This window comes from Psammomys obesus, unplaced genomic scaffold (genome assembly GCF_907164565.1).
Source record: "Psammomys obesus unplaced genomic scaffold, mPsaObe1.curated_primary_1811, whole genome shotgun sequence".
Classification (NCBI taxonomy): domain Eukaryota; kingdom Metazoa; phylum Chordata; class Mammalia; order Rodentia; family Muridae; genus Psammomys; species Psammomys obesus.
This window is the reverse complement of record NW_026590681.1, coordinates 1,523,835-1,550,746: the sequence shown is the minus strand read 5'-3', so window position 1 is coordinate 1,550,746 and position 26,912 is coordinate 1,523,835. Positions and strand designations below refer to the sequence as shown.

Genomic DNA, 26,912 nt, shown 5'->3' with positions numbered 1-26,912 from the left:
ATCTAAATCAGTCATTAAAGTGCCTTACCATTACCCAATACCCCAAGAGGATGCAAATTTCATGTGGTCTTAACTGATGGTCCTACGTCACTTTGTTCGCTGGCACTTAGCTCCTTCAACTAAAGGCTCCCAAAAGATCCTATTTTGTTTGTTTATCTTATTTTTTTTGAGACAGTGTTTCTTTGGGTAGCTTCAGCTATACTGGACTTTCTTTGTAGACCAGGCTGATGGCAAACTCACAGAGATCTGCCCTCCACTGCTTCCCTTAGTGCTGGGATTATAAGCATGAGACACTGTGCCCACATTTTTAAAAGATTTTTAATCATTTTTCATTCACTCTCCCTGTCTCTGATTTTCTCATGCTATTTGATGAAGAATAGCATGATGAAGAAGCATGATAGAGAGAACAAATTTTAATGTGGATGTGGGGACTGCCGATCTAAGGAATAAACACAGAGTTTATCTGCTCTGTTACATACATCTACTCACATGGCCATTTAGCTGCTTTCTAGAACAATCCCATACAGGTGCTAATTTGGCCCAAAGATGGACTTGAAACCCTACTCACAGCCTGTCTGACTTTTTATCTGGCAAAAGCAAAAACACCTATATTTGGGAGACACTCTGTATGTGAATTGAATCACTCCACTAATTGATGAAATGCAAAGTTATACTAAATCACTCCACTCAAAGTGAGGTTGGCTTGTAAATGTTCCCTGAGGTAATTAGTGACTAGGCATATCCAATCAACAGAAAAAAACAATTCAGACTTGGGCAACAGTGAATGTCGGGGAATCTGGAAGATCGACATTAAACAAACCCTTTGGGTAGCTCCATTTTCCACAGATTTTTCTAAGCATTAAGAGCTATGGTTCAGCCTTCAGCACCACTTTGTGAAAACGATTGCTATGCAAGGAATTCTGCAAAAAGAAATTGGATGTTTGATTCTTGTCAGATACCACCTCCCTCTTCTTCTTCCTTGGGTCACCCAAGAAGAAGAAACTATTTCTTGAACATTCTCTACATTTTATCCACTCACAACCACAAGTTGGTTTCATCCCCTGCCTTACAGCATCAGAGGTCTGTCATGTTTGTCTTTCTGCACTGTCATCTCTGCTCCTGTGTCTTTCGACAGGGCCAAGCTCAGAGCCTAGCATACAAAAAGGAGACAAATACGCACAAGCCCCCCTGGAAGAAACCTGCATTGGTCTGTGTTCTATCTTATTTTACACAGCAAGTTACATGGAAATCCTGTCTCTTCTTTCCTAAAAACCCTCCTGAAACAACTGCTAAGGCGTAATACTTTTGTAGCAGAGAGCACAATATCCTAAAGAATTTGCACTCATGCATCTTCTAATTCACTCCTGTCTGTGGTCATACCTGAATGTGACGATATCATTTAGTTTAGCTTAATAAATTTAGCGCCAACAGGCACATCCTCTGAACTGCTTAGCAGTGAGACATTGCTTGGAAAGCCACTTCCCTCACATGTCCTCTTAGTCCTGCACAAAGCAAAACAGGGGTACTCCAAAGTGAGTTGTGAAAATCTAAGCAAAATAGTAATAAAAACTGCATGATACTGGCATAGAAATGGACTGATTGATCAACAGAATCAAATCGAAGACCAAGAAATAAACCCACACACCTATGGACACCTGATTTTTTACAAAAACCCAAAACCATACAGTGGAAAAAAGATAGCATCTTCAACAAATGGCGCTGGTCTCACTGGATGTCTACGTGTTAAAAAATGCAAATAGATCCATACTTATCACCCTGCTCAAAACTCAATTCCTAGTAGATTAAAGACCTCAACATAAAACCAGATACACTAAATCTATTAGAAGAGAAAGTAGGGATCAGCCTTAAACTCATTAGCACAGGAGACAGCTTCCTGAGCAGACCACCAACAGATCAGGCTCTAAGATCAACAATCAATACATGGAACCTCTTGAAAATGAAAAGCTTCTGTAAGGCAAAGGATACTGTCAACAGAATGAAATGACAGTCTACAGATTGAGAAAAGATCTTCACCAACCCTACATCTGACAAAGGGCTAGTATCCAAAATATACAAAGAAGTCAAACACCAACAAACCAAGTAATCCAATTTAAAAATGGTGGTTAGAGCTAAGCAGAGAATTCTCAACAAAGAAGCCTCAAATGACTGAGAAACGCTTCAAGAAATTCTCAATTTCATTAGTTTTTTTTTATTTTTATTAATTACAGTTTATTTTCTTTGTATCCCCTCTGTAGCTCCCTACCTCCCTCCTCCCAATCTTACCCTCCCTCCCCCTTCTCCACCCATGTCCCTCCCCAAGTCTACTGATAGGGGAAATCTTCCTCTCCTTCCTTCTGATCCTAGTCTATCAGGTCTCATCAGGACTGGCTGCATTGTCTTCCTCTGTGGCCTGTTAAGACTGCTCCCCCTTCGGGGGGGGGGGGAGGTGATCAAAGAGCAGGCCAATCAGTTAGGACTGGCTTCTTTGTTGTCCTCTGTGGACTGTTAAGGCTGCTCCCCCCTCAGGTGGAGGTGATCAAAGAGCCAGCCCATGAGTTCATGTCAGAGATGGTCCCTGGTCCTATTATTCGGGAACCCTCTTAGATACTGAGCTGCCTTGGGCTACTTCTGTACAGGGGTTCAAAGTTATCTCCATGCATAGTCCTTGTTTGGAGTATTCAATTTCATTAGTTGTCAGGGAAATGCAAAGCAAAGCAACTTTGAGATTCCATCTTACACCCATCAGAATGGATAAGATAAAAACTCAAGTGACAGCACATGCTAGTGAGGATGTGGAAAAAGAGGAACACTCCTTTATTGCTGGTGGGAGTGCAAACTTGTACAACCATTTTGAAAGTCAATCTAGCACTTTCTCAGAAAATTTGAAATAGCTCTACCTCAAGACCCAGCTATACCACTCCCAGGAATATACCCAAAAAGATGTTCTACCATACAGTAAGAACACCTGCTCAACTATGCTCATAGCAGCTTTATTCATAATAGATAGATGCTGAAAGCAACTTAGATGTCCCTCAACTGAAGAATAGTTAAAGAAACTGTGGAACATTTACACAATGGAATGGTACTCAGCTATTAAAAACAAGAAAATCATGAAATTTGTAGGCAAATGGATGGAACTAGAAAATATCACCCAGGTAACATAGACCCAGAAAAAACACACATGGTATGTACTCACTTATAAGTAGATTTTAGCCATGTAGTACAGGATAAACATACTACAATTCACAGACCCAAAGAAGATAAGCAACAAAAAGGACCCAAGGGAGGATGCTTAAATCTCACTCAGAAAGAGACATAAAAAAGATAGCAGAAGTTGTTGAAGAGAGTGAACAAGGTAGGAGAGGGAATACAGAAAGAAATATGGGTGGATATCAGACCTGGGGATACTGGGAGGTAGGCAGAGGGCCTGCAAAGAGAAGAGAAACCATGGGCAGGGGAATCTCTGCGACAAGCTAGAGATCTACCACAGGGTAGGCTTCTGGGAGGATATGGGGGGTGACTCTAGCTAAGACTCCTAGTAGACTGAAGAAGCCACTACGTATATATACTCCTAGTATATATACGTAGGAGTATATACGTATATATACTCCTAGTGAAGGGAGGGGAACATCAACCCACCCACAAAAACTTTGACCCAGAATTTACCCTACCTACAAGGTGTGCAGGGATAAAGATAGAGCAGAAATTGAGAGAATGTCCAACCAATGCCTGGCCCAACCTGAGACCCACCACATAGGAGAGAGCCAGTCCCTGACACTATTAATGATATTCTGCTATGCTCATAAACAGGAGGCTAGCATAGCTGTCTTCTGAGAGGTTCCACCCTGCAGCAGATCAAAACAGATGCTGTGACTCACAGCCAAACATGGGGTGGGGTGAAGTTCAGGGAGTCTCATGGAAAAGTGGAGGGGAGGATAGAAGGACCAGGAGGGGACAGGAGCTCCACAAGAAGACAAACAAAACCAACTAACCAGGCTCAGAGCACTTGTGGAGATTGAAATACCAACCAAAGACCATGCATGGAGTGGACCTAGGCTCCCTACACAGCTGCAGCCAATGAGCAGATTGGGCTTTATGTGATTTCTCCAGCAAGAGAAGTAGGGGCTATTTCTGACATGGACTCCTCACTGCCAGCTCTTGATCACTTCCCCCTGGCAGGGCTGCCTTGCCAGGCCACAGGGGAAGATGATGTGCTCAATCCTGATGTGACATGATGTGCTGGGATGGGTTGGGAGGATGCTCCCTTTTTCTGAGAAGTAAGGGGAGGAGGGAGGTAGGATGGGACTGAGAAGAGAGGAGGGAAGGGACTATGATGGAGATGTAAAGTGAATAAGTCAATAAATAAATAAAAATTAAATTTTTTAAATGCCACTAAGAAAAAAAGAACAGAAAATCTAAGTTGGTATTCAGGACTTCCTTCAGCTTAGACATATGCTGGTATTACCCATTAGCACCCATTCTTCTCACAGTAGATCTAATAAAATATCTAATAATATCTAATTTTAGTAGATCTAAAATATCTAATATTTTCAGATAAGAAAATAAAACTTTTGCTAATTTAGTTCATTGCACAAAGACAATGGCGATAAGGGGGCTCAGAAGGCAAATCTTATCAGGCTCCAAAGCCAGCAATAGAAGGGCCAACAGCTCATGAACTTTCTACTGAACTCTCTCAACACTACTAACAGGCTGGCACTGACACAAACGCCTTCTCTCCCTGAATTCACACTCATTCATAGCTGTGCCCAGGATGGTGAAAGGAGAAACAAAGGGCAGAGTGATGAGCTTGTGTTTCGCACTTCAATCTCTTGGAACTACTGTCCCATGGTGTTTAATTTGCCCACGTTGTCTAAGTAGTCCTCCCCTTTCCAGTCATAGAAACTAAAGTGATGACTTTGAAAGAAGACACACTTCCTGGCACACTGAAGAACAGCCCCAGTAGCACAGCCCTAACCGAGTTAAGATGAAAATATCTTCTCTAATTTGCAAAACCCTCAACTATGTTTGTATCACAATAATCCAAACTAAAAATGAGAAACACTTCCTTTTTGATAAAAGCTTTCCCATGAGGAATAAATAATGTCTCCTGGACATGACAGGACCAAGGAACTGGTGAGCTCACAGTGGCTGTGGTTGCCTGCACAAGACATGAACAAGATTAAGCCAGTCAACATTCCAGCATGGAGGAGGAGCTCACAATCCCAACTCCCAACTGAGGAGCTACTGACCACTGATGGATTCTTGGGGAGGAGGAGTCAGTTTTCTTTAGGGGTGTGGTCCTGAGTGGGTGGGCCATACTCTAGAAGAGGATACCACTCCTGTGAATGTATGAGCAGCACAAATCAGACATAATGGGTTATAAAAAATTTTTTGAAAAAGACATGAAAATGGGAGGCAGGTAGGGGGTCTAAGTGGATCTGGAATAAATTAGGGTAAAAGGTGGGAGAACAAATATGATCAAAACATATTGTATACATGTACAAGATCCTCAAAAATTAATAAAATACAATGTAAAAAAAAAAAAAAGAACCACCATGAAGTACTTCTGGTAAGAGCAGCACCATCCTGATAGAGTTAAAGCAAAGATGAAGTTAGTTAAATGTGAAGGGCCAACCTTGTCCTCTGTCCCTTCACAATCTTGTTTTCCTACTTCCCTGATCTACATCTGCACATTAAGATCTGACGTTAATAATGAACAAGACTGATGATGCGCACACATGGTATATACTCACTTATATAGACCTATAAGATATGATGATAAACATACTGAAATCTATACACCTAAAGAAGATAAACAAGAAAGAGGACCCAGAGTAAGATGATCAATCCTCACTTAGAAAGACAAAAGGGATAGACACTGGATGTAGGAGAAAACAGGAACCAGGACAGGAGCCTACCACAGAGGGCCTCTGAAAGACTCTACCTAGCAGTGTATCAAAGCAGATGCTGAGACTCATAATGAAATCTTCAGCAGAGTGCAGGGAATCATATGAAAGAAGGGGGAGTTAGTATGACCTGGAGAGGACAGGAGCTCCACAAGGACCAAATATATCTGGGCACAGGGATCTTTTATGAGACTGTTTGTCCAACTAAGGACCATGCATGGATATAACCTAGAACCCCTGCTCAGATGTAGCCCATGATAGCTCAGTATCCAAGTGGGTACTCTAGTAAGTGGAACAGGGACTATTTATGACATGAACTCAATGGCGGGTTCTTTGACACCCCCCAAGGGAGGAGCAGCCCTTCTAGGCCACAGAGGAGGACTTTGCAGCCAGTCCTGAAGACACCTGATAAACCAGGGTCAGATGTAAGGGGAGGAGGTTCTCCCCTATCAGTGGACTTGGAAAGGGGCAGGGAGGAGATGAGGGAGGGAGGGTGGGATTGGGAGGGAATGAGGGAGCAGGATACAGCTGGGATACAAAGTTAATAAAATATAACTAGTATTAAAAAAAATTAAAAATAAAAATAAAAAAGATCATTTTTGAAAAAAAAAAGACTGATGATACCCAAGACGCACACACAAACACACACACACACATATAAACATAAATGCACACATACACATGTGCACACACATACACACACATGCACACACCCACATAAAATTCACAAGCATGAACACACACACTAGATCTATCACCTTAAAAGATAAGGACCCAGTAACAGGAGCTCACTGTGTACCGAGTTCAGTTCCAGCACTCTGTAACTATTGATTTATTCCCACCTCACTGCAACTGAACATCAGAGGAACAACTTTCACTCCTGTTTTATCAATGAGTACATGGAGAAGCTTAGAGGAAGGACATGTAGGTGGCTTCCTAGTTAGTACGGTGCACTGACCTTGAATGATAAGATCTTACAGTCTAGTGTGTTAACTGGGTGCTGATGAAATGGGAACCCTAAGGAAAGCTCCCTAGACACCTGCTTTGGCTGGTCATGTGAGCTCTAGTCACATGTGACTAAATAGACGAAATGGGGCTGGTGAGAATAAAGAGTGAATTTTAATTTATCATTTCAATTCATTTGAAGTTGAACATTGGTGAAATGGGAGGTTTGTGACATTGGATGCCAATCAGTGAAAGGTGGCACAATCTTTGAGATAAAGAGGAGATGAGCCGATGACTGAGAAGGCACCCAGGCCTCAGGAAATGAATTGTTTTAATATTCCTATTGTTTGACTTTTTAATTTTTTTATTTTTTTACAATTTATTCATTGTACATCCTAATTGGTGTCCCCTCCCTCAACTCCTCCCAGTCCCACCCTCCCTCTCTCTTCCCCGCTATCTCCTTCCCCTAGTCCACTGATAGGGGAGTCCTCCTCCCCTGCCATCTGCCCCTAGCTTATCAGGTCTCATCAGGACTGCCTGGACCCTCTTTCTCTATGGCCTGGGAAGGCCGCATCACCAGGGGAAGTGATCAAAGAGCAGGAAACCAAGTTCATGAAAGAGGCAGTCCCTGCTCCCCTTACTCGGAGACATACATGGGGACTGAGCTGCCATGAGCTACTTCTGAGCAGGGGGTCTAGGTCATCTTCATGCATGGTCCTTGGTTGGTGCATCAGTCTATACAGAGCCCCCTGGGGTCACTTAGGCAGAGCCCAGCACTATAAGAATTGAGGACAGGAGGCTCGGAAGCTGGGGATATTAAAAAATCTAGGTTTGATGGACGAGGTGTAAAGGCAACTACAGCACTAAGAGAGAATGAAGGTCTCCCTTAAGGTCTGCAGCGAGCTGGGTACTAACAATGTGAGAATACTGCCCAGAGATAGAGCAGAGCAGCTAATACACAGGAACAGTGTGTGCTTCCAGCAGTCCAGGGAGAACCACCGCTCCTAGGGCAGTGGTGGAATATGCCAGAGGATTTGCCTCAGAAATGGGAAAGAGGTCGACCCAGAATGAGCACCCCTCTGGGCCATTCTGAGTAGCCTCAAAAGTGGGATCCAAAAGTCTGTTTCCCAATAATTCAACTGCATTCTAGACCACAACTCAAGAAATGTATAAGAAAATAACAAAAACCAATATCAAAAAGCAAACTTCACAGTGACTAACACTCAATCAAAAATAGTTTAAGCATGCAAGGCACAAGCAATAAAGAGAAAACCCAGCCAGTCTAAACTGATTCAGGATCTAGGGATATTACTCAGTAAGCACAGTGTTTGCTCTGCAAGCATGGGTACCGAAGATTGGACTACCAGCCCCAAGCTAAAGGCTGGCATGGAAGTGTGTGCTGGTATACCTCCCTGGTCATTGGAGGGAGGGGCAAGTAGACAGAGATAGGTGGAGCTCATGTGCTCACTGGAACTGTGCAGGCTCAAGAGAGACAAACCCCCAGCACAAAGAGGAGGGGGGCACAAAGTCCTACTCCACAGCTGTTGGGGGGTCAGTTTTTTAAGAGTTCAGCCCCTGGTCACTTGACCACATGCCAATGGATGTATGGGCACACAGCCAGAAATATATGGGCAGCACAAATCGGACTTGATGGGGGGAAAAAAGAAGAAAAAGACACAAAGTTAGGTAAGTAGGCAAGTAGGGGTGGGCATGGGGGAAGGTGAAAGAAAAAGGCAGTAAAGATATCTGAAGACAAATGGTCATGTATTTTTAGATTTAATGAAAATCAGTTTCATTAAAATTAGATTTAATCAGATCAGTCCCATACAGAAGAAATATGGTAAGAATACAGTGCTATATATCATAAACAAAATATTTAAAATCAATAGTAAAGAGAAACCTTTAGGAAGCACATGGAAGATAGGTACATTATCTCTAGGGAAAGCACTGTGACACAGCAGACTTTGTGCTGGGAACAGCGTGAATAAGAATGAGAGAAAATCACCTGTCAAACCAGAGGCTTATGCTCAGCAACAACGTATTTCAACACTGTAAGAAACATAAAGACTGTCTCAGATATATAAAATCCAAGGAACCCAGCACCAGGAGCCCCACATTCTAAGAAATGTTAAAAGAAATACAAATTTACATAGGGATATAAGATATAGAAAACAGAAACCACATGGACAAAAATAAAAATAAGATAGATCTTTTTACTTAAATTAATTTAAATAATAATTGGCTAGTTAAATAAAAATAGTAAGAAAGTTAGTAAAAAAAAAAAAAAAAAAAAGTTAGTAACAAAAAAAGCCTGGAAAGTTGGTGCAGTGGTTAGAAGCCCTGGCTGCTCTTCCAAAGGACCAAGTTCAGGTCTGAACACCCACATGGCAGCTCATAACCATTTGTAACTCAAATTCTAGGTTATCTGATGCCCTCTTCTGGCTTCTGCGAGCTCAAAGCATAAACATGGTCACATACATGCAGGCAAAACACCCATACACACACACACATGCATGCATACACACACACATTCACACATGCATATATATGTACACACACACAGATTTTGAGTACCCCAGAGCAAACACTAAAGTCACAAAACAGAAGATAACAGGAGACCAGAAAAGAACATAAAATGGACTCATAAAAAAAGCTATCCACTTAATCCATAAGACAGAAAAGGAAAAGAGAGGTGAAAGAATAGAAGAAGGGAGAAGAAGGAAAGGAAAAGGAGGGGCAGAAGGGAGGAAGGGATGGGAAAAGAGAGGAAGGGAGGAAGGGGAGGGGAAGGAAAGGTAAGGAGGGAAGGAGAAACAGACAAGTAGAAAACAAACAGAAAAAGACAAGTTTAAACAGCCGCATCAACAGTCACACTAAATATGGACTAAATGATGTAATGAAAACATTTAGGCTGTCCTGCTTATTTAAGAGAGGGAACAGGATGGGAGCCTACTATAGAGGATCCTCTGAAAGGCTCCACCCAACAGGGAATGGAAGCAGATGGTGAGACTCACAGCCAAACTTTGGGCAGAGTGCAGGGAAACTTATAGAAGAAGGGGGGATAAAAGACATGGAGGGGACAGGAGCTCCACAAGGTGACCAACAGAGCCAAAAAACCTGGGCACAGGTGGTCCGGCAGAGACTGATGAATCAACCAAGGGCTGAGTGTGGAGAGGACATAGACCCCCTGCTCTGATGTAGTCCAAAGGCAGCTCAGTCTCCATGTGGGTCTCCGAATGAGGGGATCAGGGGTTGCCTCTGTCATGAACTTGGTTGCCTGCTCTTTGATCACTTGCCCCTGGCGATGTGACCTTGCCAGGCCACAGAAGAAGAGGATCAGGCAGTCTTGATAAGACTTGATAACTAGGGGCAGATGACAGGGGAGGAGAACTCCTCCTTTCAGTGGACTAGGGGAAGGGGATGTGAGAAAGAGGGAGGGAGGGACTGTGGGATGGGGAGGAGTTAATGGAGGGGGCTGCAATCAGGATATAAATTAATAAATTGTAAAAACATAAAATAAAATAAAAGGTAAAAAGGAGGGCTGAATAGGTATCTCAGCAACAAAGAGCACTGACTGCTGTCCCAGAAGATGTGGGGTCAGCTCCCAGCATTGCTGTGATGTCACACCACCCGTAACTCCAGGGAGTCCAACGTTCTCTTTCAGTCTCCATAGGCACCACAAGAAGGTGGCACACAGACACACGTGGGTAAATAAAATAAAAGTAAATCTGTACAGAATAAATGACTCAATAAATAATGTGTCTTATTTTCTTTTCTATTACTATGATGAAGACCGTGCCCAAAAGTGACTTGAGGAGAAAGGGGGTTTTATTTTATATTAAGCATGTAGTCTACCATCCAGGGAAGTCAGCATGGGAGGCCAGAGCTGATGCAGAGCTCATGCATGTGGAAGTGCTGCTTACTGGTTTGTTCCCCGTGGCTTGCACTGCTTTCTTAGCACATGGGTGCCAGCACCCCTAGTGAGCTGGGCCACACACACACACACATACACACACACATCAACCATTAATCAAGAAATGCACTTCAGACTGACCCACAGGCAAATCTTATGGAGACATTTCTCAATTGAGAGTTTCTCTCCCCAAATGGCTCTAATTTGTGTCAAGTTGACAGGAAACTAACCAACACATAATGAAAGGGCAAGCCCCAGCTATATGTGTACTCTTGGGAAAGCACCTTAAGACTAAACCTCAAAATACCTATAAGGAGTAGGAGAAATTCGGTCCAGAAATCTCGATAGCATAAGATTCTGTTTGTAGAAAGTTCTAGAGAGTATAAATTAATCTATAGTGATAGCAGAATAGCAGTTTTGGAGAGAGACGGGGAGAAATGGGGAGAGAAGATAAATAGGTGATGGCCAAAGTGGCAACTATATCCTTATCATAATTCTGAGATAGTTCCGCAGGTATATTTGTATGTCAGAATCACCACATCATACTGTTTGAATGTGCACAGTGTATCATATGAATCATACCTCAATAGAGATGATTAAGTTCTATATAATATTTGATTGAAATAACTTGTTGAATCTGGTTTTGGCTTTAAGTTTTATAAAGTCTAATATATATTTATTATTACAGGTGAAATCTTAGCCTCCAAAGGTAGTGTTTTAATTTTGAAGACTTTGTTAACAAAAGTCTTGACTTTTTGTGTCAACCACATGTTGAAATGAGAATATTCCACAATGAAACACCAGCTTCCTTTTCCTTTTTCAGCATGGCTCTCCTAAAACATGACATGTGCTCATTGCACATTTCCACTGGACAGTTCTCCAGCACAGAGCACATCAGTGTTCACATTGCTCCCCAGTAATGGGTAGTCAGAATAACATCCTTTGCAAAAAATGCCCACGCTTTAATCACTGCATAAACAAGTCATCTCACTTGGAAGAAGAAACTTTAAACATGTGATTACTTTATGGATCTTGTGATGAGGTCGTTGTTATAGGTGATTCACTTTAGTAAGTCCAGTGTGACCACAAAAGTCCTGACAGAGGAGAGAGGGGGACAACACATCAGTACCGAAGAAGACAGTCTGATGAAAGAGGCAGCGGCAGAAGGCGATGTGACGGCAGATGCACACACTGGAGCGGTGTACCATGTCCAGGAGGCTGGCGGTTACTGAGTGGGAGGAAGGCTTAGTTACCCAAGAAGAGCATCACTTTTCAGTCTCCCAGCACCAGCCCGCAGAGCTCACTTTTAAATTATGACCTCCAGAATTCTAAGATAATTACGTTTTGAAGTAACTAAATTTGTGGTCATTTGCTATAACGACAGAAAATAAATAACAGAGATTATGTGTGTCTGAAGTTGGGGTGCTGCTACAACCAATACCTAAGAATTTGGGAAAGGCTTTGACCTGGGTAACAGATATAGCCTGAAAAAAAAAAAAAAAAAAACCTGAAGGGTGTGGTGGGAAAATGCCTTCCACCGACTTGTAAGAAACTCTGAGGAGTGGAGAACACGTAGAGAGTCTGTACTGCCTCAGAGGATATTTAATTGTTGTTAAGTATGTCCAACTGTGAATGCTCAAAGGCTTAGAAGATAATGAAGAGCACATTGCAGACCAGAAAACAGGGAATCTTCAGATAGTGGCAGAAAGACAGGCTGAGGTTGGCCCTTCGGTGACCTGAAAAAGACACCTGCCAACGGTGACTGTGCGTGAGTAACTGAAGGGATTTCAGAGGTGGCCTAACTTCCTACTGCTTGTGTAAAATGTCAGAAGCAAGAAGGAGATTAAGGCAAAAACTGCTAAGCAAAAAGCAATGAAGACCTGATGATCTGAAGAAGTCTCAGACCGTCTCTGTCACAAAAGATAACAAAATGAGATTGACTTTGGGGGAAGCCCACTCTGGAGGCAAGGCCAAGTACTATGGAACAGTTTTTTGTAGTGTCTTAAAAGACCAGAAAAGTTCATTACCCAGACGTCTCTTTGAAGAGATCAAGTGTGATTCACAACTCACCTCAGCTATCCGGGTGATGGAAATAGAAGTAGAAAGATGTGTGGAAGAGTCTCCTGTCTTGAAGACAGAGGACCTTCAAGAATCCTGAGACTGTTAGACATAGTAAGAATCTACATTAACTAAAACAGCATGACATTTGGCATAAAAGCAGACACCTGGACCGATGAAACCAGTAAAGCACTCAGAAATAAGCCCCGGTTTCTACAGCCAACTGATTCTCAAGGCAGGAAGAGCACACATTAGAGAAAGGAATATTTGTTCAGTACCAAAAAGACAAATAGAGCAAGTTCAGCATTTTATGTAAAAACAAAGAAATTGATCCTACACAGGAGTACAATAGTGCATCCCCAGAGCCAAGAAAGGAGAGACAGGGGGTGAGGAAGAGCCTAAGAGTGAATGCAGCACGTTAGGCGGAGTGGCTTCTGACGTTCTGCACCAAGCAGAATAGCTATGACTGACAGTAATTAAATACTTCAAAGTAACTAGTAGAAAAGATTTTTGAATGTTTCCAAAACAGCAATAAACGACTGAGGTGACTGCTATCCAATGAGCCTGACCCAATCTTCACACACTGGCTACAAGACACTGAAATTTGGCTCTGCACCCCACTACTATGTCCGACTGCTGCACGGCAATCAAGAATAAAATACAGTTTTTAAATATTCCCCAAGCTGTGTGTGGTAGCACATTTCTGTGATCACAGCGCTCAGGGGACTGAGGCAGGAAGAGTTCAAGTTCCAGGCCTGCCTCAACTACACAGTAGAACCTTGTTTCACAATTTAAAATAGGGAGTGGCTCAGTCAGTAAAGCATCTGCCAGGCAAGCATGAGGACCTGAGTTCAGATCCCCAGCACCACTGTAAAAAGCCAGGTTGAGCCGTGCGCTTCTGTAACCACAGAGCCAAAGGAAGGTAGGGCAAGGATGAGTAGATCTCTGAAGTTTATGGGTCAGCCAGTATAGCCAATCAGTGAGCTCTGTAGAAAAGACCCTGGACATTGGCCTCTGGCCTCCATGTGCATGTTCATATGAACACACTCATGAATATACTATTTTGTCTTTTTTTTTTCCAAACCCAGAGCCTTGCACTTGCTACGCAAGCACTCTACCAATGAGCTAAATCCTCAACCCCTGTATACTATGTGCACATATAAACACACAGAGAAGATGAAGTTAAAGATAATGAAAATATTGCTGAGAACTTTATACTGGCAGAAACCCCATATTCTTGATCTAAAAAGAAAATAAGAGGACAAAATGAGTAAGAGCTCACAAGACCCCCAAACTCTACTGACAGGAAACAGGCAAATAAACTCATTCTGCTGCAACAACATATTCTCCTTCATGCAAAAGGAAAGCTAGCTCAAAGAGCTGTGCCAGAGACAGGTAGCCAAGGCTATTCCCAAGCTTTGAGACTCAGTGGCATTGGTGCTGCTGGGTTCCCAAATTACTGGGGTGAGTGGCACCCCCTTTCTTCTTTCCACTCCTTTCCATTTTAAGCAGGAGTGTCTGTAACTGCTAAATGGAATCATTTCTGCCTCCCTTATCTTTTGGAAACAGATTACTTTTTTTCCAGTTCCATGGACCTACAGCTGGAGAAAAATTCTGTCCCAAGAGTGTCTCATCACCCTGATTTAAATTAAAATCAAGTTTAAAATTCTTCAACAGGAAAGATTAAAGAGATTCGGAACTTTGAGCTGAAGCTTTAAGAATTAAGACTGTTGGAAGATAGGAATGAGATGGTTGTATTATGCATGTAGGACAGACAAGAATCTTTGGGAGCAAAGTATGCCATTTGCAGAATAACGGTTCCCCAAAGAAGTCCATAATCATCAGAACCTGTGAATATGCCACCTTCAGTAATAAAGAAGCCTTTGCAGCTATAATAAGACACTGGTGGGAGATAAGGGGGCATCCTGGGCTATCCAGGTAAGTGTGGTATAATCAATCACAAGAGACCAGGATATAGGGAAATGCCTCATCCAGTGCCCAAAATTGAGTGTCTCTTCCACCAATAAAACTGAAAACCCCCAGCTGGAAGACATCCCATAAGCAAATGCCAACACAGAGAACAATCGTGTCTGAGAGAAAGACACTGCGCCCAGCCCAGGGGCTCAGTAGTGGAATGAATGAGCAGCAGACCAAGCAAAGCCTCTTCTAAGGCACACTGTGAAAAGAAATTTTAATCCATTAATCACCTTCTATACACTACAAACGATAGAGAGCTCTAAGGACCTAGAGCTACATAGGCAGGAGTGCCTGCCTTCGCGAAGCTCACGGGGCGCCCAGGTTTCCTTAGCAGACAAAGAACGGTGGGGACTCTTGATCCCACAAAACAAAGAGCAAAGGATGATCCGACCTTTGTTCTTTTGGCCACACCCACTTAAACAGTTCACCAAATGTCTACTAATAAGTGGAATTCACAAAACTACCTGTAGTTTTGCTACAAGTCATTATACAACATCTATAGGTTTGCTCTCTTGCTGCTTATCACTAACAGTTGTTAGTCACCCACACCGTGAATATCTTAAATCACATCTGATAATGTCATGGATTCTAAAGTAACCCTTTTGGTATTTGTTCCCTGTAGATGCTAGTTTTAAACCCATGCTCCCCATCTGGAGGTATAATTTAGGGAAGCTGTGAGAACTTTAGGAACTGGACCCTGGCTAGAAGAAGTGGTTCACTAGGTACCTTGGAGCATACGAACCCCCGCTCCTCCCTGGCTTGCTGCCTGCTGTAGCAATGAAAATCTAACCAATGCACCTGTCTTCAAAGAAGGATGAGTTGAAAGAACCTCCATGGGTATCTTCTCGGGCAGATACCAAGCCACAGTCCTCACATAGCTGATCTGTACTCCTCTGCTTTAACCTTTGCAGAGGTCCCCAGTGTTGTGAGAGTAAAGTACAACAGCTAGCAAGCACACAGCCTCACCCATACCACAGTGAGCCCTGCAGAAGCCAGCAGAATACTCAGACCTGAGCCACCGTTAAATGTCGCCTCTGACTGTTAGTCCAAGGTAGTAGAAGTCAGTGCCCACTTCTCCAGCCACCCACTGCCCTCCAGCTATTCTGCACGTCTTTATGTTGGCTTCTGTCAAAGGCCTTTCTACATATAACTCCCTCTGTCCATAGTGGCCAGGCTTTCACCTCCTTCCACCTCAAGCTTTCCTTTCAGCTTTCTGACCTGCCATGATTTCCGAGTGATCTTTCTCTGGTGACTACTGTCTCCCACCCAAACTGAATCAGATTTGCCTCCATTACTCTTGATTGGCAGTCTATGCATCCCCTTTATGGCTCAGTATAGCCACTTTGGTTCACCAACAACGTGTGACATTTGCTGTTTTCTACATTATATTTTAGGACATGGGCTGAATGCATCTTCCTAACTCTTGCTGTAGGTACACAAGAGAATTCTAAAACAACGCCAGTGTTCACTAAACAAGAACTATATATCAGACATTGTTACAGAGGCCCCATTAGGGGATTGCGCTGGGACCTGTCATCTAAATGAGAGTACCAAGGCACAGAGAAGCTAACTCCCACAGGCAATCATGGTAAAGCCAGAAGGCAATTCCAGTCAGTGAGGCTCCAGAGCCCATGCTTTGAAGCACTGTTCTATCTTGGCTTTAGAAAGGCTTGTTAGATGGTGATTAGTCAGATATATAGTTGGCAGAGCGGAGGAAGTTGGGCCCAAATAGAATGTAGCCATGGCAAGCTCTTCCCACAGATAAAACAGAGGCGCAGGTACAAGAAAAGATAGAAACAACCATGAGATAGGAGATCTGTAAGCAAAGTATGGCTGAGCAGCAGGTTTCAAGAGTTTTGCAACTTCATTCCACTATGGGTCCCCCCCCAAAGTCCTCAGCGGACATTTCACTCTCAAATCAAGAGTCTTTCCAAGGCACCTCCTCTCAGTCCCAGAACACTCCCCACTTATCACATACTTCAGGACAACAACACAAGAAAAGCAGCAAAGGTGGTCCCAAAACACGGGAAGCTGAGCACACCCAGGCAGACTCCTCCTCGCCCAGCCCCACCCCATGCAAAAAAAGAACATGCTTTTTACCTTGAAATAGAAATGCTTTGCTGGCATTATGTAGTCCGGCCACCTGTGTGACTCCCAGGGTGGTGTTCACAAGGTCAAGTTCTGTGATGATGTCCATCTGCAGGTCAGGGTCCATCCCAAAGCCCAACACTGGGAAGAAACACATCCATGTTGGTCTAGCAGACAGAGTGCAGGCAGCAATACATACATAGCAGATTATAGAGGAGAGGTTTGGTCAGGATTCAACCAAGGGAGTTAGAAGTGCTGGGGGGGGGGGGTGCCCGGGGAAAAACAAGAGAGCAACTCTACCTTACACCCCCTCTCAAAGCTCAGTTTCTTTGTACCCTCCCCAACCCTCTCCACTATAGATAGTTAATCCCATGCCCAAACTCCCTGGGGTCAAATCTAATTTTCAGGATTCAGAATGTACCACAGGTTGAAAAGGAAATATGGCCTACATGGTATGTTTTGTGTAATACCCTCAGCAAAGACTGGGTTAGTGGCCTATAATCAAATTCTATGGCATTTCTGGATTGAAAGAGTGTGATGTTTTCTCCTAATTGAAATAATGACTTAAATAGCCTAATATCCCTTCAGGTCACATTTTTGTCACCAAATGAATTCAACTCAGGACAGTTTTGCTGTCGGATGAATTACAAAGAAATTTTGGGTCTCTAGACATTTTGGGTGTGAGGATGGGGGTAGTGTGTGCCAGACTGTGGTGCTGATCTACCTGCCTCAGACACAGAGGCAACGGCAAGCCCTGTACAGAGAGATCCCCGTCAACCAAGGACCACGGCCTGCAACACACAGGAAGAGGAGAGGGGTGCTGCCCCTACGGGAGAATGGCGGTTGGAAAGGTTGATGTGCAGATGCCCCTCCAAAGGACTCCTGAATAGAAACTTACATGCTAGACACCTCTCACTGGGGCAGAAATGTGGCTGAATCCCCTTGTCTGGGAACCACAGATCCCTGACGCTGTCTCTTACCCAGAGAGTATTTTGCGGAATGACTCATTCATGACTGCAAAGTGATTTCCAATTACATATATTAATAAGGCTACAGATCACTGTGAGGGACGGTGTTTGAAGCCATTCATGAAGGCTCTGCTTAGCTCCACTTAGCATCTCAATAGTGGGTTCTGATTGCGTGGCTAGAAATGTTTTAATCAGCAACAGCTGTCAGCTTCCCTCTGCCGGCAATGCAGTCACCCAGGCGGGATTCAGAGAGCAAGCACCCAATTTGTCCCACCAAGATTCAGTGAATATTCATCAGGACTTCCTAAGCTCCCACAGCCTCACCTGTCTCTCTCCTACCCCTCCTGCTTATATAGATAAGGGAAGGGAAATGCACCCTTCCCATCCCCTTTCCTATTAGGAAACAAAACCTGCAGACACATCAGAAGGCTGGTCAGAAAGGGTGCTTTGGAGTTGAACCCAGTCATTGTCAAGGCAGAACCTCCATTAAATCGAAGGTATGGTGCATTTAACTGCCTTCTTGGCCTTTGTTTGTCAGGCTCCCTCTAACACACACACATACATATTCATCTTCTGAGCTTCGAGAGAGAATTTTCTCCTGAAACGCAACCATTACAAGGCCCGATGACCCAAAGATAGCACCCACATCCATTGTTCTCATTCATTCATCGGCAGTTTGGGGCACAGGGTAGCATGCAGTACATATGGTACCATACATGTTGCGGGTACCGACATAAAGTTTTCGTTCCTGAGAGAAGAAGCAAAGAGGATTTTGGTTGGCAATAAATACCATGAAGAAGATGGAAGAAAGTACTGGACTAGAAAACAAGTTAGCAGGGGCAAGGAGGCCTGGCAAGGTTGTTTTGAGCTGCAGACCAAAATGAGCAGAGCCAGGGCCTGAGGAAAAGCATGCCCACGTGTGGAGAATGGTGAGTGCAAGCCAGGAATACCATGGAGTATTCTAGAAACAGAAGAGGGATGGGCTGTAGCAGAGTGGGTACTGGGGGCTGGAACAGGCACAGAAAGAGCTCAAATGCAGGTGTTCTCCTTGCCTTTCACTAACGAGGTGGAACAGCCTTCACCATCCACCACTGATGGGAGTCAAGGCAGAAACTCAGAGCAGAAACCATGGAGGCCCCTGATTGCTGGCTCGCTCACTGGCACCCATGCAAGCTCATGCATAGCTAGGTGTCTTAAACAGCCAGGACCTCCTGCCCAGGGTGGGCTGAGCCCTCTACAGCAATTAACAATCATGACAATCACTCTAAGAAAGACCCACAGACCAAGTTGATAAAGAAAATTCCTGAATGAGTCTCCCTCTTCAAGGTCTGTGAGCTGGCTCAGAGGATGAGGACACCTGCCTGACTACCTAAGTCTGGTCCTCATGACCACATGGTGGAAAGAGAGAACCAGCTCCCACAAGTGGAGATCTGTAGCGTCCTCTGACCTCCAAGCTTGTGCCATGGCCACCATCTCCCCACAACCTTGCCCCTACATACACAATAAGTAAATACGTCATTTAAAAAAAAATTAAAAACTCTGTTTGAAGATGACTTTCAGTTGACAGTGCTAATTAGGGATTGCAAGGGCCAGGCTATAAAAAGCCTCAGGACCAATGACAAGGAGCTTGGTTATTCTGTTTCTAATGGGTGGTCGTTGGGGCACTGTGTAGTTTGTGCTTAAGGAGAAGATGGGAGGGCTATGCTCAGATTTGCATTTCAAATATGGCTTATCTGTAAGCAAACCCAGTTCACAGTGCCTGCTTTGAGCAAAGCAAAACTGGGCAAGATTACCTTCTCTCTTCCCAAGTCCCAGCCCACCCATGAGCCTGCTGTTAGGACTCATGAGCTAGTATGCCAGCAGCTCTGTGATCACCTTGAACAGACAGGAAAGGAACTAATATTTCAATTTGATCTATAGTGTTCTGAACCTATGCAGCACAAATTAAATCAAAGGTGATCTCAAAGGACCTCCAAGCTGGTCTTTTTCTCGCCAGGAACTTGGTAGTGGCTGGTGCATGTGCTCTTAGCCAGACATGAAGGAAATGAAGCCTCCTTCAGGACCTGACAGTTGACAGGCTCTTAATTCAGAATGGGGTTATTTACATGGTGTGAGACTATATAGTCCTCACTGTGGTAGCTATGACCTCAGAGCAATAAGAAAGACCATGAAAGGACAAGCGGGCAGGGGAGTCAACTGACTATGGTTATCTTAGTTAGGGTTACTATTGCTGTGATGAAATACCATGACCAAAACCAACATGGGAAAGAAAGGGTTTGTTCAGCTTACACTTCACTGAAGCAAGTCAGGGGAGGAACCTGGATGCAGGAGCTGGTACAGAGTCCGTTTTGAGATCCTACTTCCTGGCCTGCTCCACATGGCTTGCTCAGCCTAATGTTCAAACCCACAGTGTGTTTAACCCTCTCCCATGTATCACTAATTAAGAAAATGTCCTGCAGGCTGACCTACTTACAGCCTGATCTTACGGAGACATTTTCTCAACTGAGGTCTCCTTTTCAAACAACTACAGTTTGTGTCAAGCTGGCACAATGGTTGGCTGAACTATTGGTCTCAAATTTTTACCCAGCCTACATCCACCCTCATGTGGCTTCACAGCTCTTCCTGCTGGAATAAATGAAGGCCACCTCTTCCCCTGTCCTGGACTCAGCTCTGTCTTGGCTACTGGTGCATGGATGTCACAGCTTACAAAAGCAGTCATGAACGTGCCCACAAGGTAGGGCTTCTTCATTAAGATGAGCTCATAGCCTTAGGAATGGGCCTCTGGTCTACGGGAACAGTACAGACACACAGTGATGATAACATGCCTAATGTGGTATTCAGCTGGACCCTGCCTGGAACACCAGACCAACCTACATGCATTCAAATGCAATAAATATAGGTTGCTTGTTTCACGACTTGGGGTAGCCTGCTGTGCAACTGTATTGAGGCAACAAGTAATCAGTGCAGAAACTGAAGACCCACTAAGATGGTCAATTTAAAAATACACATCTCTCCGCCTCAGAAGTCTGCAATGCAATAAACTTAAAAGGGGCCCAAACACACCCTGTGGAACTGATAAAACACCATAATAATGTCTGCAAGGCCCCATCCCCAAATGAGAAAACAGTGTCCTCAGCCCAGAATATATTGTGGAAACATGCTGGGAAGTTCATTCCTGACAACCTCAATTTCCTCATCCATAGAAAGGACAATGCTGCCTCCCTGGCACATGAGGTCTGGGTGGTGACCATACAGACCAGGTCAGTCAACATACAGTAGCTACTCAACCAGGGTTTGGTTCACATGCCTTTCATAAGACTAACTCTCCAGACCATGCCAACCTTGATCCTGTACTCTACAGAAAGAACTCCAGTAGGCCTCCTCCTAGCTGCAAATCATTTTGCTCTTTATATGACGACTCCCCATACAAACAGAAAAAAAAAAAAAAACCAATTAAGCTTCCAGATGTAGTTTTGTTCTCTCCCTTTAATTAGTCCCTTTCAGGATGATGCCCAATGATGATAGAATAACACATTGCACATGGCATAGGGAATCAGGAAACGCATTAATAAAGAGCCATTTACATGGCCTCTCCTGAACCCTGAATCATGTGAGACGCTGGCTCACTAAACATGTTTTATTTCCAAGCTTCTGTCTCTTGTTTGTGATGCCAGCTCTTGTCATTTCCTAGGAAACTCTATTAAAGTTTTCTACTTTTGACAGAACAGCTCTACAAATGGCTAAAAGTGGGCATTAGAATTAAGCACAATGAAAAGCTCCAGGGGAGGAGATATTTTCAGAACCTGGAAAGTAGCAGTCAATATGACAAAGGCACTTGAGGTCTGGATCTGATATTCAGAACTCACTTGAGCTGACACCTGCTACTACCCACACCACTGCTGACTGGTCCTTAGACCTGGCCAGGGAGAGATCTAGCCCGAAGCCCTTCAGTTTGCCTTTTATACCCAGGACCAAATCATCCAAGCACAGCTTCCTGCTCAGTCCCACTTCAAATCTAATCCCCCTCATGGTAGCAGCTGCTTTTCTGGCCCATGCAGGGCAAAGTGACACTAGAAAGAGACTCTATGACCTCCTCTAATAACAGGATTGTATGGCCACTTGATCTCTTTTTAATACCTTGAAAAGCAATGTTCTCAAAGAATATACTTTATGCTTCTACAAGTTGGCATATGCTTGATAGGGTTGGGGCAGGCGAGGCTCCTGATGAACCACCTGGGAACTGTTTCAAATAGAAAAATCTCTTACCCATGGTCCTCCTACTTGCTTAGATTCTTTAGGTGTACAGATTTTAATATGTTTATTCTATCTTATATGTCTAATATCCACTTGTAAGTGAGTATATACCATGTGTGTCTTTCTGTTTCTGGGATACCTCACTCAGGATGATCTTTCTAGTTCACACCATTTCCCTGCGAATTTCATGATTTCCTTGTTTTTAATTGCTGAGTAGTATTCCATTGTGTAAGTGTACCACAATTTTTGTATCCATTCCTCAACTGAGGGACATCTGGGTTATTTCCAGATTCTGGCTATTATGAATAAAGCTGCTAAAAACATGGTTGAGCAAATGTCCTTGTTGTATACTTGAACGTATTTTGGATATATGCCTAGGAGTGGTATGGCTGGATCTTGAGGTAGCACTATTCCTAATTGTCTGAGAAAGCGCCACATTGATTTCCAAAGGCAAATAGGATAAACATTGGAAGAGAGAGAAAACAGGGAACAGGACAGGAACCTACCACAGAGGATCTCTGAAAGACTCTACCCAGCAGGGTATCAAAGCAGATGCTGAGACTCATAGCCAAACTTTGGGCAGAATGCAGGGAATCTTATGCAAGAAGGGGGAGATAGAAAGACCTGGAGGGGACAGGAGCGCCACAAGGAGAGCAACAGAACCAGAAAAATCTGGGTTCATGGGTCTTTTCTGAGACTGATACTCCAACCAAGGACCATTCATGAATATAACCTAGAACCCCTGCACAGATGTAGCCCATGGCAGCTCAGTCTCCAAATGGGTTCCCTAGTAATGGAAACAGGGACTGTCTCTGACATAAACTCAGTGGCTAGCTCTTTGATCACCTCCCTCTGATGGGAAAACAGCCTTACCAGGCCACAGAAGAAGACAATGCAGCCAGTCCTGATGAGACCTGATAGACTAGGGTCAGAGGGAAGGGGAGGAGGACCTCCCCTATCAGTGGACTAGGGAAGGGGAAGGGGCATGGGAGGAGAAGAGGGAGGGAAGGTGGAACTGGGAGGGGATGAGGGAGGGGGCTACAGCTAGGATACAAAATGAATAAATTGTAATAAATAAAAAATAATTAATTAAATTTAAAAAGAATAGAAAGTTCTCTTCTTTCCAGCAGGTGGCAGCAAGAGGTACTGAGTGGGCACCTGGGGGTATTGATGTTTTGGGTTCCCCCTTCATGCTCTACCTTAGTGATGCCCCACCAAAAAAAAAAAAAAAAAAAAAAAAAAAAAAAAAAAAAAAAAAAAAAAACAAAAAAAAAACTGGAAAGCAAGGAAGGCTTAAGCACTGAGCTCATATGAGTAGCATTTCCAAGCTGCAGGAGAAACTTGTAGATGTGGGGTGCTCTTACTGCTCTTACTCTGCCCATCCATCTACTCCAATGTACCTGGGAATCACAGAACTGGAGAAGAGCACACACACATTCCCCAGCCCCTTCTCCACTCTGTGCTCCAAAGGCTCTCTGGGCCAGAGTGGTATGAGCAGCTACCTCACAACACCTGCCATTAGATGGCTGCCTGTGAAGCTGCCTCTCCGCTGCAGTCCTGCATTAATTAAAATGTGTCTGATATCACCTATTCGTTTCCATTAAAAGCCAGTGATATCTGAGCAGCCAAGTGGACCACATGCTTATTTTATCTAGGACTGATAACATCCCAGACAACAGTTGTCTCACTTGACAAATAAACTCTCCAAGCAGCTGTTTGGGTCCTGATACAGTAATCACCCATCAGCCTTTGCAACCTAAAGATGGATGTGCGTGTAGGGATGGGGGCTTCCTGTGCAAAACTAAAGAGGCCACTACAAGAAACCCACCACAGTGCCCCTCTGACTACAAGAAACTGCAAACATAAAAGGAATCATTCCTTCCATTTCCTTAATTTCTCCAACAACTTATGTAGGAAAAATATGTGGCCTCAGGCAATCAAGTAGTTATTACCAAGAAGCACAAGGGTTGGCCTGGAACCCTGTTTGGGGAGAGATTGGGGAGCTGTCACACCCTTAGGTCCTTCCTGTCTGCTTTGTGTTTCATTGGGCCTGGATTGCATTCTACCTTATCCTTCCAAAGCCCTCAAGACACAACTCACCCACCTCACTGCCTGAGCACAACCTTACAGGTGAATGAACAGCCACCTCTCTCTACTATGTAGCCAGATCTTCCCTCCCTCCCGTGTGTGTCCTGAACACCAGCTTCTCACAGCCCACCTCTCCCTGCACATCACACTGTGTAACAGCCATGCTTTCCAGCTTCTACCAAGATTCTCAGCTGTAAGTTCCCCAATCATCAAGAACAGGGTCCTCTCTCTTCCCTGTGCAGCACCTAATAAGCCACCCACTGTTGAATCAAACCACCTAGTTTTCTCAGGACCTAAAGTGGCTTGGAGGTGGCAAGTACAGTGGAAGACCTCACATCAGGATCTCTGCAACTGAAGTATAATGGAAACTCAGCCTGGTGCTGCGTGAGCACAGTTTTAGGCAACTTTTCAAAGGAGTAATGAAAACAAACGATGTAGGTATTTGGGTCATAATGTGGAATAATATGGAACGACCATCAGACTGCTCCCTCACCATCTCTTCTCCTGGCCTTGCCTTCCTCTATAGGATGTCCACAGCTCTCTCCTCCTCCTCCTCCTCCTCCTCCTCCTCCTCCTCCTCCTCCTCCTCTTCCTCTTTCTCCTCCCAGTGGCTAGCAGGCCTTACCCTCATCTTCCTGAGGCTAGTTCTAGTTGCAAGAAGCAGCTGTGGTAAGCCCCACTTAGCCTTGGGTCTGGCGGCTGCAGAGGGAGATCCGGAAAGACACTGAGGTTCTTTTCCCTAGAGAAATGTTTCCTTGTCGCTCTGGGATTAAGCAAAGGAAAGCCTTAGTCCACTTCAGTCCTGGGTAGTAAGGGAGGGCATCTAGAAGCTCCTGGCCTCCTAACTGCCCAAGAAGGGCACATGGGGCACAAGCTGAGGGAACTTTTTAAGTCAACTAAGTGAGCGGGGCGGGGAGGGGGGGGGATGCTTCTCAGTCCTCTCAAGGTAAACCAACTATCTGGGCTGGAAAAAAGCCTGAACCTCTAGAGGGGAAATGAAGGTAGTAAAGGGACGCAACGCGACACGGGGACAGGGAATGAAATGTGTCCATTCTAGGGATAGAAGTCTGTGGGCAATGAGTCTGGTGTCCTGCCACCAAGAACTATGTCTCCCACTCTGGGCTCTGTTGGTCCACTTCCTGCCCCACCTAACCCCGCCCCTGCCTCTTGACAGCTACCACAAGCGTGGTGAAGTAAGCTACACATTCTCAAACCCCAGGGGACTTGGGGTCTGGGAAGCCTGTGGAAGAGAAAAGAAGGAAGTGCGCTTTAAAGTCCTCACAACTGCACCTCCAGCAGGCAGACCGTGGGGGGGGGGGGGGGGACTTGGCCTTCAGGCCGGTTCCCTCGGCTCCCGGTCGCACCCCGCACGCAATCTCTCATGATAGCGGGAGAAACCGGGTTTCCCGGGTTGAGAAAATCTTGGGTTGGATCCACTACTCCAATTTTCCTCCTAATAATTGTTCGCCCAGTCCTTTGGACAGGGAGCGGGTAGAGGAGAACACTCCTGGAGTTCCCCTCTGGGAGACGTGGGGGTCCACGGAAGAGCTCGCCGGCCGCTTTCCGCCTGTCCCCACGCCTGGCCGCAGCCTTCTCCCGAAGCGTCTGGCTCCCGGGCCCTAGCCGCGCCTGCTCGCCGCACGCGCTCCCTCTGCGGGTGGAACCCCCACAGCTCAGGGGCAGCCTTGTCCACCGCGCCCTGCAAGTTGAAGGATGTAAGGCTCGCTGGCCGCGCTGCAGCGCGTTCTGACTCCCCAGAACCGGGAAGGTGCTAGCCACATAAGGGAGCGACCGCTCGGCCGCACCCCTCACACTGAACGCCCGCAGCCGCGTCCCCAGGGAAGAGGACGCTAGCGGAAGCATCTTTTCTAGCGCTCTTACCCCGAGCTGTGCGGGGCGATCGGTGACCCAAACACGCTGCCGCCCTTCCCTGGCAGGTCAGAGCTGGGTTCCGGATCTCTCCATGCCAGAGTCACCTGAGGTTACAGCAGCCGAGAACAGCGCTACCATCAGGACCACCTTCCCCCATATCCCTCCTAACGCCCAGCCTTGCTTACCTGCCCTGGCGGTGCACACACAGAACCACAAAACTAAAATCACATCCATCGGCATCGCTCCGGAGGCTCCCCGCCAAGCAGGGCGCACCAGTGCCAGCAAGAACCAGTGCTTCAGAAAGCCTGGGCTCTCTGGGCTCGGAGCCGCCAAACTTGCCGGCGGGCGGCAGGGGAGGAGGCTCGGCGGCGCGGGTGCTGCGCTCGCTCGGGGATCGCGCCCAGGAAGGCAACCCCGGCCGCCCCGCCCCCGGCCCACCCCCACCGCGGGTGGCGGCGGCGCGGGGCTGGGGCCTGAACCCCGCCGCGAAGGAGCTCCCCTGAGCTCGGCCGGGAGCGCGGGGCTCCGCCACTCCCGCAGGTTGCCCTGGGCGCCCGTGCAGATCCCGCTCGCCGCCTGAGCTCCGGAGCTGCGAGGATCCGGCTCCCGGGCCACGCGGCTTCACGCCCCCGCCTCTGCCACTGCGCCGCGCTGCGGGCTGCCCAACTTGCCACAGTTCATCCGGCGGGTCCGAAGCCGCCCAGCCCACGTGCGTGGGTTTTGCCCCCAAGGGGAACCAGACCTAGGCGGTGTCACTGAGTGCTCCCAGCTCCTCGGGAAAACAACTACAAGCGTTCGCTCCAGCAAGTGGGTGGGGAGGAGCAGGTGGGGAGTGAAGGCGGA

General features: G+C 45.4%; 1 protein-coding gene across 2 annotated transcripts in view; it reads right to left on the bottom strand.

The window, feature by feature from the left end:
- The window catches only part of Nell1 (neural EGFL like 1), a 950,996-nt gene extending 924,514 nt beyond the window's left edge, over positions 1-26,482 (bottom strand). For both annotated transcript variants that reach the window (XM_055608364.1, XM_055608365.1), the window contains exons 1-2: positions 26,255-26,482; positions 16,900-17,028 (exon numbers count right to left, since the gene is read on the bottom strand). In XM_055608364.1, the coding sequence (XP_055464339.1) occupies positions 16,900-17,028; positions 26,255-26,309 (184 nt within the window). In that variant the 5' untranslated portion in view covers positions 26,310-26,482. The remainder of the gene's footprint in view (positions 1-16,899; positions 17,029-26,254) is intronic.
- Positions 26,483-26,912: the final 430 nt, after the last annotated feature.